Source organism: Mchenga conophoros, linkage group LG6 (genome assembly GCF_057382185.1).
Source record: "Mchenga conophoros isolate Kocher_MC1m ecotype Shallow Benthic linkage group LG6, M_conophoros_male_GT1.1, whole genome shotgun sequence".
NCBI lineage: Eukaryota > Metazoa > Chordata > Actinopteri > Cichliformes > Cichlidae > Mchenga > Mchenga conophoros.
In genome coordinates, this window is record NC_140531.1 from 28,201,381 (window position 1) to 28,217,681 (window position 16,301).

Sequence of the window (16,301 nt, forward strand, 5' to 3'; positions counted from 1 at the left end):
AACAGTAAAACGTATCGCGTTGGAGGACACTTCTACAAGCCATGTTTGTGCAAAGCTAAGTGAACTTCATGTCATATTAAATATGATAAGAAAATAATACCCGGGTCCTGTCATTTCTGTCTTACATTTTTCTCTACCTCTGAAACTGAGCTTCTCTTCTGTCTCTGGGAAATACAGAACCTGTACTTTTAGAGATACACATTGCTGTAGGGTCTTTACCTTATAACACTCAGTGCATTGTCATATGTTTTTGTGCTTTGGTGCTATATAAATAAAACTGAATTGAACACATTGTGTTACAAACTGCACAGCTACAGTTTGTGTGTTTGAAATTACTTGCCACGTTACTCTTGTTAATCTTTTTTATTGCACTATACAACTTAAACCCCTTGTTTAAGTTCTATAGTGCGATAAATGATGCATAAATTTGATGTTTAACTTAGTTTGAACATAACAGTGATGCAAAATAATCCCCTCAAATCCGTTAGACCTGAAGTAATGAACCTGTTATGAAAATGTAAGGAGCAAAGATATATACGTTTGAATGTAGAGAACAAAAGTTGTCTGAAAATTTAAATAGTCAAGTAAAATACAGATATATGAAAACTCTACAGGAACAAGGTTTTGTAGTTCTTTATTTCCCACCTCTTAATAAAAGAAATCTAAGGAAAGCAAGCGTGAATAGATGTAAAGCTGAGATAAAGTGCCACCAAAAAAGCGAGAAGGGAGACTAATAAGGCGTAAAAAAGAGCTCAGTGAAAGAACTTCTTTTTGAAACGAGAAAGGAAAAGTCTGCAAAAACACAACACATCTCCGACTTCTAATTCATGTCTAATTAAAAAAAATTATTTAAATCTGACGTATTCTAAAACAATTTTTAAGATGTTAAGAATTATTACTATCAAACAATTAGAGACAGAGGAACATATAACTCTTGCTTCTGAGAGGACCAGAGCAAAAAGCACTTTTAAAATCAGAAAGTAATATGTCCTGTGTGGCGAGCGGTATCATAACCGATATGTCCTGAGGACACTGGGAGAAATACCTGCCAGACTGTTATTCTCACACCTTCATCTATCCCTTATTGAGATGGATAGAGCAGACCCATGAAGTGAAAGAGGTTTTTGTGGAGTAGAAAGTGGGAGGAGTGGAAGGTATCAGAGTGGAAAAGAAAAGAGAGACTGTAAGAGTGTCCAGACCTAAAGGAAAGAACAGTCGTTTGTCATTTGTAAAGAGTGATTTCCAAGCAAAGCCTTCAGGTGTGAGAGACACTTGACGAGTGGAACACTGTATGCCTTCTCGTGTACGTACTGACTTATTTCTGATGTTATAGTAATAACGGGCACATAGAGAGAAAAAGTGAGGAAATGTGGGGAAAGAACAAGAGAATCAAACCAATAACTCCTTGTTTAAGATGCCAGGGTGTACGTGGTATCATTCTCATTGCCAACCGGCTATCAGGTCGACCCACAGTAAGCTATTTGTTGTTGTTATTGCAACAATGTCATGGCTGCTGTAAAATTCTCCTTGTAATCTGCTCTTTGTAATTAAAAGATAAACCCTGAGACTGAAGTGGATGCAACTGAACTAAGTGGAAAAGAGATACAAAAAAGAGGATTATGAGGTGAAAGAAACAAAAACAGAAACAGAAACTGCTCTTGGGAATGGAGGTGGTGTGTACGGCAACATTAATTAAACAACTCAGTCCTGCAGAAGACTCCTCCGGCATTCATTCTCGTCTTAACTCGCCATCCTTTAATTTTTCCTTTTTTTTTTTCTTATCTTATCCTCTCTCACTGGTACTCTATTTATCATTGTCAGTATCTATTTTCCTTTCTTTCCCTAAAAAGTCTCCATCATCTGAATGTTAGGGATGAATCAGCCCTCAGCTACAAAGAAGAGTCAGGTAATGAAGGATAGCAAAAGTGGTAATTGCCACATCAGGAGATTATTGAGAGTTTTTTAGACCTGTGAGATGGGTGAAGGACAGATTGTTACACCTGGGAGGACAAAGCAGTCTTTTATAAAGTATGTTACTCTTCCTTACTGTAAGCTTTAACACAGCCTAGCTGCAGTTTGCTTTCATGCAGACATATGCAAGCTTCAACTTTCACATCAAAGTCTGGAAAGCCAATGCTAAATAATGGTATCTGGCTACAGTGTGGTTTGTAGCTGGTGAACACAAATATCTTTAAGATGGTTAAGATGGCATTTAAAAGTGAAAGCCTACAGTGCTGCTTCTAGTATCGACAGAGGATTTGAGTCAGCATTTGCTGGAAATGTGCCCTTGATCATCCCATTACTTTGCAAAATTCAATTCACAGATGAAATGTTTCAGACAAAAGTCAATTAGGAAACACTTCTGCTCATTGCTGAAGTGTAAAAATAAGGTTGTGTGAACACTCCGGCACATAAATGATGAGAAAAGACACTCCTTCCAAGCAGTGCGGGAGCCAGATCAGGGACACGCGTCAGCACAATCCACATACCCGACCAAAAATATCCAGGTGAACCCGCTACCTTACAGTCTTGAGCAAATCTGAGGTCTTGGCAGCAAACACTCATCTGACCACACAATGGCTCAGATGAGAGCAAAGCACCTGAGCCTCATGCCAAGAGCAAAATTACAGATTAGGCAAGCTGCACAGAAGGAACTGAACACACCTGATGCTGCCCTATTTTTTCCTCTCTTCTCTATGTTCCTTCCCTTAAATGCATCCATTTAACCGTCTGTCATATACAGCAGGAAGGCACAACGTTGTGTCAAGAGTGGTCACCGCACAAACCCTATTAAGAGGAACAACACATGCAGACAGTAAAGAGGACGGTATATGAAACGGTGCAGTCGGAGCACAGTCTGCTGCACAAACTTCGTGATGACATAATTTCCAAATCGCCCAAAGTATCTTTTTCTGCATTTTGTCCTGTTAAGCACTGTTCTGCTAATCTTAATCTTATTCTACACTCACCAGCCACTTCATTAATTTAATTCTATTGGAGGGCCACGAGTTCCCTGATGAATCTTCCTGGAATATATTTGCTTTTCTGCACTTAGTTCGCTTTAGGCGGCATGTAACTGTCTTAATGGAACTGGAAGGAATATGTACTTGGCAGCATTTCATTTGCATGTGTGATGTCTTTGTCTCAGTGCGAGTCTATTTATGTATGTGTTCATAAGCACATACATCTCAGCTCTGCACACGCACAATAATTTGTCTCATCATATCAAAATTATAGTTAATAGTTAATCATAGTAGACAAATTTAAACGGCGCACACCATTTGAAACAATTTGAAACTTTATTTTATGTTCATTTGTTTATACTAGTTTTATTTTTATATTATACAAAGTTGAAATTCCATTTTCATTCAGAGTAGAAGGAAGTCACCATTAGTAGAGTTATCAGTCATTTTTTTTTTTTAAAGCTGCATCTGTTTACTTTATTGTCTCTTTCTGTCTTGACTTTTTAATGTACCATTTGCTCGGCCCAATTAAATATTGTCTAATAAATACTGATATTGTTGGATTTTCAATCTAATGTGCCGACCACATAAATAAGACCAGTGTGTATAATCCAGGGGATGCTCTCTTTAATAAAGCCCAGCTGGACAGCCATAGTGCAACACTTGCCGCCCTGCACCTAGCTCAAACCTGGACCTACTCTCTCCCTTTCCCATCACTCTATTTATGTGCAAATTGCCCAGACTGTTAAGGCTGAAATAGGACGATATTGTGGCGCTTTAGACCTAATTGATTTTTCAATGTTTTCTACCGAGAGGCCTCCTGCTGCTGCAAAACCTCATTACTGTACTATGGAGCAGTTTTGATTCAATATACCCCAGAACGTTTACAGATAAAGTTAAACAAAATCCAGCCCAGCACATTCGTGCACACAGCCAGAAAGAAATCCTTCTCAAACCGCTCTCCACTAAACTTGGTTACTTTTCTTGATGTTGAAATTTAGGCTCTCTATCCCTTTTTTTTTTGTCTTGCTGTTACATGAAGGGCTATTCATTATTCATATATTTATAATGATGATAGAGGAGAGAGAGCTTTTGGGCCTTTGTACCTTCATCATTAGCATCCTAATTACCCTTGTTTTCCCACAAAGAGGAAATGTGGGGAGGGGGAAAATGTTGGAAAAGGACAAGAAAGGAGTCAGTGGCTAATGGAGCCTATTCAAAAACAAGTTATTTGCCAAAAAAACCCCTAAAAATATCACACCTTCATATTCATTTTTTTCCACCCAGAGAAACTTCTTAGTAGCCACTCAGGTGGGTAAACCTAACTGTGAAACAGCTGATCCGTCACTTTCGTCCAGACTAAAATATCTGAACAAGTGTTAAAATATTGTCTCCAAATTTTGCGCAGAGACTCTCCCAGAGCCTTCCAGTGTGTCTGCAGACTCTTATTCTGTTCACATTTCGTTCAGACCTAGAAAACATGGTTAGAGAATTATCTTTCTCACATTTGTAAAGCAGCAAGGTTGGCATAGCAAATATATAATTTTCTGTGTTGCAGAGGTAAAGAAGAAAATAATCATCTGTGTTTCTGACTGCACGTTGAGAATCTGCTGTGCGGTAATTTGCCTTATTAAGTGTTTATTCTGTGCCACTGTGTGCTGTGAAAGCACATTTTCAGTCCACGTTTGCTTGCCTTGCTTCCACCATGAAAAGGTAGCACTATTCTGAGCTGCACCATATAACTTTGCTATAAGTCATCCTACAGCTGTCAGAAGCACGACCGCGAGATAGAGACTCCTGAGAATACATCATATAGGTAACTGCGTTTATGCCTGTGCAAATTTGTATGTGTCAGTATTTTAGTAAAACATAAGCAATAACATAAGTGCTGCAAAGATTTCTGCCAACTGAAACAAATTAGTCAAGAAAATGAGACATGAAATAAGGTTTTTGAGCCTTTGCACTGCTGGTTTCACATTTAATAACCTTGGCAATAAAGTCTATACTCTGTGACAATTACTGTCGGTGTACAAATCCAATTTGGTCACAGATGATCTGGGAAAATTAGCTGCTCTTACGTGCCACAAAACGGTTTTGTTTATCATTTCTGTAAATCAAAGATTAAACCTGAAGGGATGGGACATGCTTGTAGTGTCTATTTCATCATGAACACATGCATTAGTAAGGCTGATCATCTACCACAACTCACTCACAATCTCATAAATAAATTATTTTTCAATTTTGTACCAAGTCCCTAAAACTATTGTTTTTCTGCTCCTACTCCTGCCTGGTGAGATCTGATCCCAATTAAAGTAACTGATAAAAGTGGAATTCATACATGAACCAAACATGAGCCAAACTAATTTGCATCTCTTGGAAGGAAACAAATCTCGGACCTCCGGGGGAGGTTGTTATGTGAGTAAGCTATTCATTGCATTCAGTCCTAAAGGCTTTCTATACAGTCATCTGTTTGCTTCTCGCTGGGCTTCACATTCCCACACAAACTGCAAAACAAACTACATGACAGACAGCAGCAATATCAGAGCTCTGCTCAAAATAATGAATAACTAAATAAATAAAAAAATGTGGCTTGCGTGAAAAGGTCCTGTATAAAATTACACCCCATTTCCCTCAGAGCAATCCCTGCTATTTCATTTGAGTATGACTTTCTTCTTTCTTCTTCTCCAGCAATACCTACTGGTTAAAAATCCACATGAGTCCTGTTGAGCAATTTTGCTACCTGCACTCCCCTTCACCCTTTCTCTTAGCGAGCTCCATATCTGCATATGTATCAACACTTGCCACTGGAGCTGAATGATAATCTGAGATCTCAACATAATATAAAATATCTTTCTTTTAACTTTTTTATTTAGTTGTAACGCTGTTTGTTTAAGTTTCGATAAGCCACGAACAACAGTACGGTTTAATTCTCGAAGGTTATGCCTCCTGTGATGAAGATTAATGTCCTTTGCACCAGCAGCTCGACTTGAAACACTCCACTCCTTCCCTCTGTGCTTCAGATAATAAAATTTAATTACTCTCCAAATAAAAGCTGCCCTGTATTATTAATGTAAAAATACTTTTTCTAACAACTGACAAGAAGAAATTAAAGATCCATATATCATCTGTTATATCCACAATGTCATGCCGAGGTCTACATGGCAATGAGTGTGTAAATTAATGCAATACATGCTAAGACTCTCCTGTGATTATGAGGCGTGACAATTTATCATTTTCATCTGATGTTCACAAGAACAAAAGTCACTTTGACACAGAATAATTATGTGTGATTCATTACAGATGCATGCCTGCATATATAGGTTTGTACTTAGTGTAGTGCTTCACCTCAAGGGTCATATAGTGTAAGTCTAATAGATTAATCAATTGACTTCTACAGTAGTGCTGTGTGTGACTTTGTTGTGTAGTAAAACCTTTAGATTTCCATAAAATAATAGATTTCAGAGTGAAAACTTTAGGTTTTAAAGTTAGACTGAAGGAGTCCGGGAAATAACCTAATGTCCTCGGAAGGGATGGAAACGTGTGAATGTGTTTTTGACAAACGTTTGTGTTCCTATGCAAGTGTGAGTGAAAACACACTGTATGCCTGCGCCCTCTCCCAGTACTGTGACATTGTTTTGACTGCGAAGTGACAATACAAAGGCCTCCTGTTGAGAAAGTGAAGAGTCTTAATTTTTCATGAGCACTTTGAGCTCTGAAATAAATTATTGATGTCATTCTTTTTCCAGGGGTAACAAAATCTCTCATAACGGCTTTGTTGTTGGTTAACTAGAAGCTGTTCTCTTAAAGTAAGTTGTGGGGTCAGTGGCAGGTGCTGGTTTTAAGTCCGGAGTTGTCTTTTTCGGGGTGAGGTGCTGCGACTGAGAAGGGCAAGCTTGGCTGTGCCACATGACCAGTGAAGTGAGGATGCACCTTTGCAAAGATGTTCTGAGAAAACTGAAGAAAAAAAAGTTTATTTCAGAGTTGGTGAGTGTGACACCTCAGGATAGTAGATCCTGAGGTGTCACACCTCGGGCTTCTAGCTTCAGAGACTCAAGGTGTTTTCACACATAGACTGCATCTCTGAACTTTTGTACATGCTATACATCATTCAACAGAGGTGCACATGAAAATGCAAAAGTCATATCGAATATTAGCTACTCTTTAACCTGCCAGTTCATTAATACAAATGTGATCCCAGATTCCACCAATAGGTGAGAAGCACAACTAATATTCCCCTGTGATCTCTGTTTGTGAATGAGTTTCCTGCCTCCTACGTGCCCTGTCCAGGCAGCTTCCTTACCTAAACCCCATATAGTACTTCCACTAGCATCTAGAGTGGATTACTTCTTGCTGTGTGCTACAAGGACAACTGCGGGAATCATCCTAAGCAAGAAGCGCTTCGAGAGCGCAAACCTGCAGCAGCTCGCTCTCTGTGCAGAATTTAATTTGAAGGGAACATGCAAACGCTACCAAAGACATCAACTAATTCTGATAAAACCTAACAGAAAATGGCTTTAGAAATTGACTAATGAAATGTGCACATGGGAAAATGCTTTATGGTTTTTTCACCACTTCTCCGTACAAATCAAACAGATGAAAGCGGCACAAGACATTATTTGCTCTCAGCCTCACCTAAGATGTGCATTTAGAAGCTTCAAATGTCGATGAAACGAGTTTTAGGAGATGAGTAATCTCTGACTCAGCTTTCTACCTGCAACTCCTTTATGAGACAGAGACATTCCTTGAGGAGACTGCTTATATTTTTTAGCCTTTCTTGGAAGAAAAAAAAAAAAAAAAATAATAATAATAATAATGGATTGCATTTATATAGCGCTTTTCGAGAACCTCAAAGCACTTTACAATTCCACTATTCATTCACACACTGGTGGAGGCAAGCTACAATTGTAGCCACAGCTGCCCTGGGGCAGACTGACAGAAGCGAGGCTGCCATATCGTGCCATCGGCCCCTCTGGCCATCACCAGTAGGCGGTAGGTGAAGTGTCTTGCCCAAGGACACAACGACCGAGACTGCAAGCAAGAATGGGTGATCAAGAATATAAAAAGCCCCTCTCTTAAGTGTTACCTTAAATGACAAGAGAGAATTTGTTCTTGCCATGATCTGCGACACTCAACATCCTAGGTACAATAATTTAATTTATGTGCGAACAAAAAGATACGACAAAACTCAAAGTTTCTATTTGAATTATGTTGCCGTTCAGACGTGACATGTAATTTCATTTGTTTAGGTGCTATCATGCATAGAGAAACAGAATGAAAGGAAGAATACAAAACACCCTGCGGACAGTGACCCTCTCCTCAACACAGTAAAGTTTCAGCTTTTGAAAAACACGGTGGTTAATGAAACATGAGGACTCGATGGAAGTGAAAAACGGTTACAAGTGTAAGTGCGAATTAGTGTGAATAAAAGTTAATCAAAAGGACCGAGGGAGGCTGACAAAAAGAAAATTGGAAATGAAGAAAAAAAGATAAATTGCCAAACGAGTGTGGGAAGTCAGTGTCTGCAGCGCCTTTGATGGACAGCCTGTTGCCATGGTTACCTGAGTGTTGTGCGGAGCCTCCACGACTGGAGAGTGAAGGAGCCTGGAAGGCATAGACAACATCGCTATCAGCAATTGCAGTCAGGTCGTCTTCATCTGAGAAGGAACGCTGGAACCCCGTGGAATACAACTCCACCAGGATGACCTAGAGAGACGGCACGAGAGAGAAAGATTACCCATGTTTGTTTCTACAAACGTGCCTCATGCAGTGCTTGCACAGCTCGTTTCTTTCGGTTTCCTGCAAGAATGTTTCGGACCTGAAAATAAAGGAATAAACACACACACTGAGTAACACTGCTGATCAGGTACAGAGAGAGATTACACTTTGTGACTAAAACATCAGGACAAACCGTGACGATACAAGCATCTGCAAAGGGGCTATAATTAGTAAAATGTGTTTTCAGCGATGTGTATTTCCTAGTTCAATGTTCAGGAGCTTGAATGACACTGCAACTCACCTTTGTGACTGTTTTATGGATTTAATCACTGAAGTACAAACTGGATAGTTAGTTGTGGTTGGATGAGCCACATGATTGTAGCTTAATTAGCTTGACTCCTGCCAAGAACCTTTAACATGTGAGATTTTCTATGTCCTTTTGCTCGTATCTAACCATGCATGCAGTAAAGAGTGTCATGACACTTACTGCTGACAGAGCAAAATGATGATGATGAAGTGCCTGAAGTCTAAATACAGTACTCAGTTAAATATGTACACTTTTTCTTTTTTTAATTTAGTCCCAACAAACAACATGTTAAAAAACCCCACAAAAGACTGATGATCCTGTGAAATAATTTATGAACCAACAGAGTTGTTATTGCTTTTTAATATAAATCATTTTTATTTTATTTGTGTTTATTCAACATTTAAAAACACCGTAAAACACCAGTTTCACGTCTTTGTGGCATCATGGTAACTGTACATTTTTCCGCACAGAGCAGTGCTATCTTAAATCACGTGATCACATGACATGGCAAGATGATGTCCAATCAAAATCAAAATATTGCGATGATCATATACCTGACAGATGAATAACTGCTTCAATAAGAGAATTTCTGTTGACAACATGTCACTCCACAGTCATCAAATACAGGCAAACACCAAAGAGGCGCCTCTGTTGCGCGATGCAAAAAGCATAACAAATACTCAGTGATGCACAGCTCAAAGCAGTCCTTGAAATCGTACAGCTGCTGTGATGCAGTGAGTGATGTGTGTGTCGATTTATTCTCAGCCCAGCACCTGCCGATACTTTGGTGTGGATGCCTGTGTATTTTTTCCCATGTTATTCCAGGTGGCAGTGCAGTGGTTAGAAATGTAACCTCACAACAAGAAGGTCCTGGGTTTGAATCCAAAGGGGTGCCTTTCTGTGTGGAGTTTCCATGTTTTCCTGTATTGACTCTCTTCGGGTACTCCAGCTTCCACAGTCCAAAGAGATGCATGGGGTTAGGTTAAGTGGTGAATTACCTAACCCCATGCATTACCTGTAGGTGTAAATGTTTGGCTTCCTCTATGTGTCAGCCCTGCAATAATCTGTATATGTTTATCTGATCTGCCATTCAGTCACCAGGCTTTCACATAGCTAACACAGAAGACAACACAGATTTTTAATGAAGCAAAATCTTTACTGTGTGAAGTGTGTTTCTGAAGTATTATTGGCTTTTTCAATCCCTAAAAGCTGTTGGACTACTAACAAGAACTAGTGGGAGTTTTGCTGCCCTACACCATCAAGGGCCGGTGAAGAGTGTCATTACTGCTCAGCGCGCCAGAATGAGGTGAAGAAGACACCCTCAAAAAAGGACTAAGCTGAAGCCATAATGTGAAATTTATACTTCACCAGAAGCATTTTTAAAAAGCACTTTTCAGTTTTACAAGAAAAAAGACTAAGGATAGGGGCTAATTACTCGATCTGTTGAATCCAGCTCAACTAAATGTCCTCAACCGTCCCACTGCTATTAAAGAGGAGTGCATCTGATTCAGTTTCTTGTCAGTGTCTCACACAAAGTAAACGAGGCACTCGCTGCTAAAAAACAAACAGCACTTTCATGTTTAACTCATATTAATGGTACTTTTTTTCTTTTTGGAAAGCAAACTTTAGATATGGAGCGTCTTTCTGGCTTCATCCTTCCCATGTCTGTCTTGCACAGTGTACATTGTATATTTTCTCATGATGTCTAACAAGTTTAATTGCATGGATGGGACTGACACTGAGCCATTTTACAGGGAATAATCCTCCAAATGGAGGCAGCTGCACTGGACAAAAAAAGAGGGAATAATTGCCTGCATGTTAATCTAAGCACTTTGAATCCCCTCTGAATGGGAATCCATCTGTCTTTAAATTTCTTTTTGTCAAAACCACAGAAATGATCACAGTGTTACAATTTTACTTTATTTTATTTCATTTTGTATTTACTTTGTCTTCATCTGTTATAGTTCAGCTGTTCTGCCCTTTGTCTGCAATTCTTTTGTATAGCTTGATGGGCTTATTGTGTAAGTTCTAGTGTATAAAGGTTGATGTACACCAAACCGCACCAATAAAAAATATATGAAAATATATTTGTGCAACAGTTAAGATAACTCATACTTGGATACATACACATTAGAAATACAATAAACGGAACTCTCCACTCGGTATGGATTGGTCAGACCACACCCATCTCCAGTATCTTGTGGTGCAACCGCACTTACAAAATCAACCAACAAGCTGACAAATAGTACACAATGTGAGTGTATTGCATTTCACTTCTGTCTTGATGAGGACTGTTTGAGTGTGTGCTGCTCGCTTGCTGCTACGGACCCAGCTTCAGCAAAGCCAACAACATTCATCATCTGTTTCAGGACAGGGCAATGACTGATGAACACACACCTCTGGAACTTTTCCTTTGACATTTTTACCTATTGGTGACATTCAGCTGGAAGTGTGTGCATTTAGTCAAGCGTACAGATGCACTCAGCTAGAGAAATGGCTTCTGCTTACTATTTTACTCATTAACCCTATGATTAGAAGCAAAACACAAAACATCCTGTTTTGTGTTTGTGTTGTTCACTATACCGTTGCTACAAAATTATTTGGGGGATATTGCTAATCATACATGTTATTAAAACAAAAGCAGAGCATCTTCCCCACATTTGAGGCCATGGACGCCACAAACTTCCTATTTTTGGAAAAGGGCAACAGAGGACAGGGAAGGCTTGCTGGGGGAGGAAGTATTTCTACCTATTTCTACCTACAATGTAAAAGAAATGTGACAGATAGGTTGAATAATCAATCCATGGCAGAAGGAGGACTCTTTAAAGAACTCATCCATGGCAGGCATACACTGTTTCAGTTAGCTGAAATGATCAAACATTCTCTCACTCTTTCTGTTTGATTAAGGTATAATGTATTGTTACGGTGTGCCATGATGTGAATTTAAAACTTGTCTTAAATATTAAAAAACGTCATTAGCACTGTGACTTTTGAAATTATAAAATACAGCAGTAGTTGAGCTAATAATTAAAAAATAAATTATGAAGCAGTTGCAGCGAACAACACATTTAATTGACATTAAATTCAGCATTAAATGTTCAAATGAGAGTTCTTAGAACAGGATATAAGATTTTAGAAATGCTGCTTTGACTCCACTGTCTTTGTGTGTCTTTCTGACCTCATCCGCTCACGTGTCTGGTGGGAGGGACTAAGACACGTGGACAGGAGTCAAAGACAAAAATTAAATATTTGCAACTTGGGAAATAAAAAAGAGGCATGTTCTAGTTTTACTTTCTACTCTTTTCCCTCCTTTGTAATTGTGTGCCCCGTTTGTCCTTTGTCTGTTTACCTTGTGAGTTTATTTTTCTCTGTTCCTGTGTGTATTGTTGTATACCCAGTGCCTACGTTATCACATTTGGCTTAGTTTTTTTTCTTTGTTACTTCCTTTGAACTTTCTGAGAACCGTTGCAATCCTTTTTTTAAAATAAAACCTTGCTTTTTGTTCCTCTCACTGAGTTCTTGGATTCACCTCGGAACTGATCACAATCACTTAAAGATATTTTTAAGCAACCTAATAATCTGTACAATATGAATACAATAGCAGCTAAAAGTCTCAAAAGTGGGTCCAGTACAGGTTATCTTTCTTTTCTTTTGTTTTTTTCTCAGCTTGGGTAGAGAAGGAGACTTATTATTTATTATTTAGTCATTGGGAACTCTCAAGGGGCCGCAATGCAACATGGTCATGATCAGTGTAATCAACTTCTTCTGTACACTCTGCACACTGTGTGAGTACCTGGTCAGGAGAGATGTTGCCCTCCGCTGCTACCAAAGCTCTCAGACTGGACAGGGAGCCAAACAGCGGTACAGCCAGCCCCACTCGCAGATGCCTCTGACCCTTTGTGTTGAACACCAACGTTACACACATTGGCCTATGAGATAAAAAGAGGAATAAAGGGTGTGAGTGTGTTTTTCTGTAAGGCAAGAAATGGTAGAGCACACTGGGAAAGATCAATACATGCTCATGAACACAGCAGTAAGTTATTCTGCATTTTTGTTTACATTGTTACATATTTTAAACTCTGGCATGCTGAGTTATTTATACAATATATTTGTATGCAGATACACACACGTCTTTCTTACATAGTGTGAGTAAAGACACGTACATATAAATCTTAACTGGAAACTGACTAATCCAACTGTGCAGCATTCAAAAATGCCAGGGGCAACAAAAACACATTGGTTTGTTAAAGAGACGCTTTCGGGGATAGCTGGGTCTTCATGAACTCCAGGTATCAAACAGCAAAATAAAACCGTTGAGCTGTTTAATATCTAATCAGTTCAGGGAAAAGATTTCCTCTGACACTGTTATATCAAATCTAATTTCATGAGCATAAAACATCACTTTGTCTGCATCTCATTTAATATCTCCTATGATTTAACTCGTCAGATTTCACCTCCGAAGGGTTTCATCTCTCCCTAGTGTTTGTCCAGATTTATGCATGACTGGGCAAGCTGAGCAAAACCCCTGCAGGTCCCTCAGGAAGCGGCTGTATGCTGGGACATGTCACAGCAATATGAACACTTTCTGGGAAGAATCAAGGAGTGAAAATGATTGCGGGGTGGGTTTGGGGTGGATTGGGACAAAAAGAAAAAAAACAAAAAACAGGAGTCAGTCTGATCCAAAAACTGAGAAAACTGATGGATGAGTAGGAAGAAAAGCCCTGATAGGCTACTGGGTCTACCCTCTCTACTTATCTATATCTTTGCTCTCAATAATCCCTATTCATCATTAATTAATTCATTACCTGATTACAAAGACTTTCTTTTCTAGTGACATCTGAAGAAGTTAAGACCTAAGTTAAGAAGTTCAAGCAACACGTGTATTTATCATGTGGAGCATGATGAATCCAGTATGCTCATGAAACAGTCAGCGCTTGTATTTTTTAAGAATGCTTAAGGTCCATGGTCCATGTTAATGCCGTTTTGGCACTTGGTTTGGTAACCTTTCTGCAAAGCTCAGATCACAAATTCAAAACTCAATTAAAATGCCTGGAATAATTAGCATTCTTCTCCATCTTCTCTCCAGGAGATACTCGAAAAGCAGAGATGGAAAATCGCTGAAAATCACTGATGATATAAATTGCATCCTTTATAAAGAGTAAAGGTATAAAGTGTTTTTAGTGTCATGATCAATTACTAAATGGTAAAAAGTGCAGCTTGACTGTGTGTTGGTATGTGTGCTACCTTACATGTTGTGTTTCTGTCATTTATCAAATATACATTTCTCCCAAAGGAGACATTAAAGGCGACTCTAATCTAATGTAATTGTTACGACTGCTGTTGTATTGTTGTCTAATATGAAAATCCCAGTATGCAGGTGCCTCTCCGTGATTGGTGGATCCAGAGGACGGACCATACGGATTGGCTAATGAGTTGGAAATGACATATGTCACAGGTTTTGAACTCCAGGCCTCGAGGGCTGGTGTCCTGCAGGTTTTAGATGTGTCCTTGATCCAACACAGCTGATTTAAATGTTTAAATGACCTCCTCAACCCCTCCTAAGTCTTGAAGCTCTCCAGAGGCCTGGATATGAACTAATCATTTGATTCAGGGTCATATATAAAACCTGCAGGACACCGGCCCTCAAGGCCTGGAGTTCGACACCCCTGACTTATATGATGACACCGCCATGGTCTCCCATTCATTCATCCTTGGCTCTTCCCAACCAGCAGACCTTTGGAAACATGCCCAATGCTGTTCACCATATACAGGAATGTGCAGGGGTGGACTGCCTTTTTGTTTGATTATAGTTTTCTTCTGTTTTTCTTAATGAGTGAAGCAAGCTGTTGTCATTTGGTTTGATTCTTTTGATTAGGTAAGGATTGGCATTAAGTCCACCCCGAAGCTATAACCAACTCCTTTTTGGTGTCAAAAAACCTAACGAGTCAACATATTGTAAATAAATCATTATCAAACTGTACCAATTGTGTGATGTGGCTGCTTGGGGTCTGACAAGGATGGATCACCCTCATGTTGTGGTCCAGCCACACCTAGATGGGCCATAACATAATCTAATCTAATCCAAAACACACAATGTAAGATGTAGGTAAAATCGTTTTAAAAAATAGTTTTATCCTTCTACTGTACAATGTGGCCACTTTGCTTTGCAACCAAACCACCTTCAAAATGTAAAAATGACCAAAGGACAGTTTATTTAAGGTGTGGGTGTCACCATCAAGCATCAATAGATTTTTTTCTGACACATGTTCACAGGAGCAAATTTGCACAACCTTAAAAATCTTATTAAAAATTACTTATGAAGTGGTAATCATTAATGAAATGACACAAAATTACCCAATAAATGCTGAAGCTTTGTTGTCATTGCATATCATTAAAATATTTCCAGGAGAGGGTTAAAATGATAAGGAAAAATCTAAAATACAGAAGACATTAAGGAATCCCTTCATGGCTTTGTACTGTGCTTTGCTGTTGAGTGTTTGTTTGCTACTGATTATTACAGAGTAAAGAGAAAAACTCAGAGCGAGGAGTGAAAGTAAAGTTGCGCCATCCCATTTGGAAAGAAGGTAGTGTAATCGCTGACACCTCCACTTCCTGTTTCTCCTCATGCATTATTCAGGTGAATAAAGTGTTAGCAGTAGGGATGCTGACAAAGCAGATGGCAGAGTATCTGAGCAGTTGTTTTGTGTATGTTACTCCAAGACGAGATGAGAAGTGTGGGATGACACTTGAGACGAATCGGAAATGGAGATGTCATCCTACAAAGCCGTCTTTTTGAAGCATCCTAGCTCTCTGTGGGTTTAGAGTCTGATAGTCTCAACAACCTGCGAACCGCAACAAGTGCACAGAACTCAAAAACATTCAAAGTGCTCTTAAGCTTGATGCTAGATATATAAATGATATTTATAGTTATTTTCTTGAGCATTGCTGCAGTGCTTTGCCAGTTTAGATGCTTACATGTACTATGAGCATGAACTTTTTTTTCAGAAAGTACTTGTTTGAAATATTATTTCTATCGCATTAACATGTATAGTGGTGTTACTATTGTGCATCGTCTGTTAAAAGTCTGTGAGCACGGTCTCTTCACATAGACAGCATCAGTGTTACACACATGCCTTGGAGGTCAGAGGCCATCCAAAAAGGTCACTGTGGTCTTTCAGCTGCATTCTGATCCCCAATATCCTTTTACAACTATATGTTAAATCAAGTTAGTATGGTAATGAAAAAAAGGCAGCACAGTGGTGTGATGGTTAGTGCTGTTGCCTCACAGCAAGACAGTCCTTCGTTTAACTACAAAT

The 16,301-nt window shown here is 39.1% G+C and overlaps 1 protein-coding gene across 1 annotated transcript in view; it reads right to left on the minus strand.

Annotated features, from left to right (window-relative positions):
* The window catches only part of usp43a (ubiquitin specific peptidase 43a), a 122,857-nt gene that overhangs the window by 48,994 nt on the left and 57,562 nt on the right, over positions 1-16,301 (minus strand). Inside the window, exons 5-6 of the mRNA XM_085277241.1 lie at positions 12,779-12,914; positions 8,522-8,666 (exon numbers count right to left, since the gene is read on the minus strand). Coding sequence (XP_085133367.1) covers positions 8,522-8,666; positions 12,779-12,914 — 281 coding nt within the window. The remainder of the gene's footprint in view (positions 1-8,521; positions 8,667-12,778; positions 12,915-16,301) is intronic.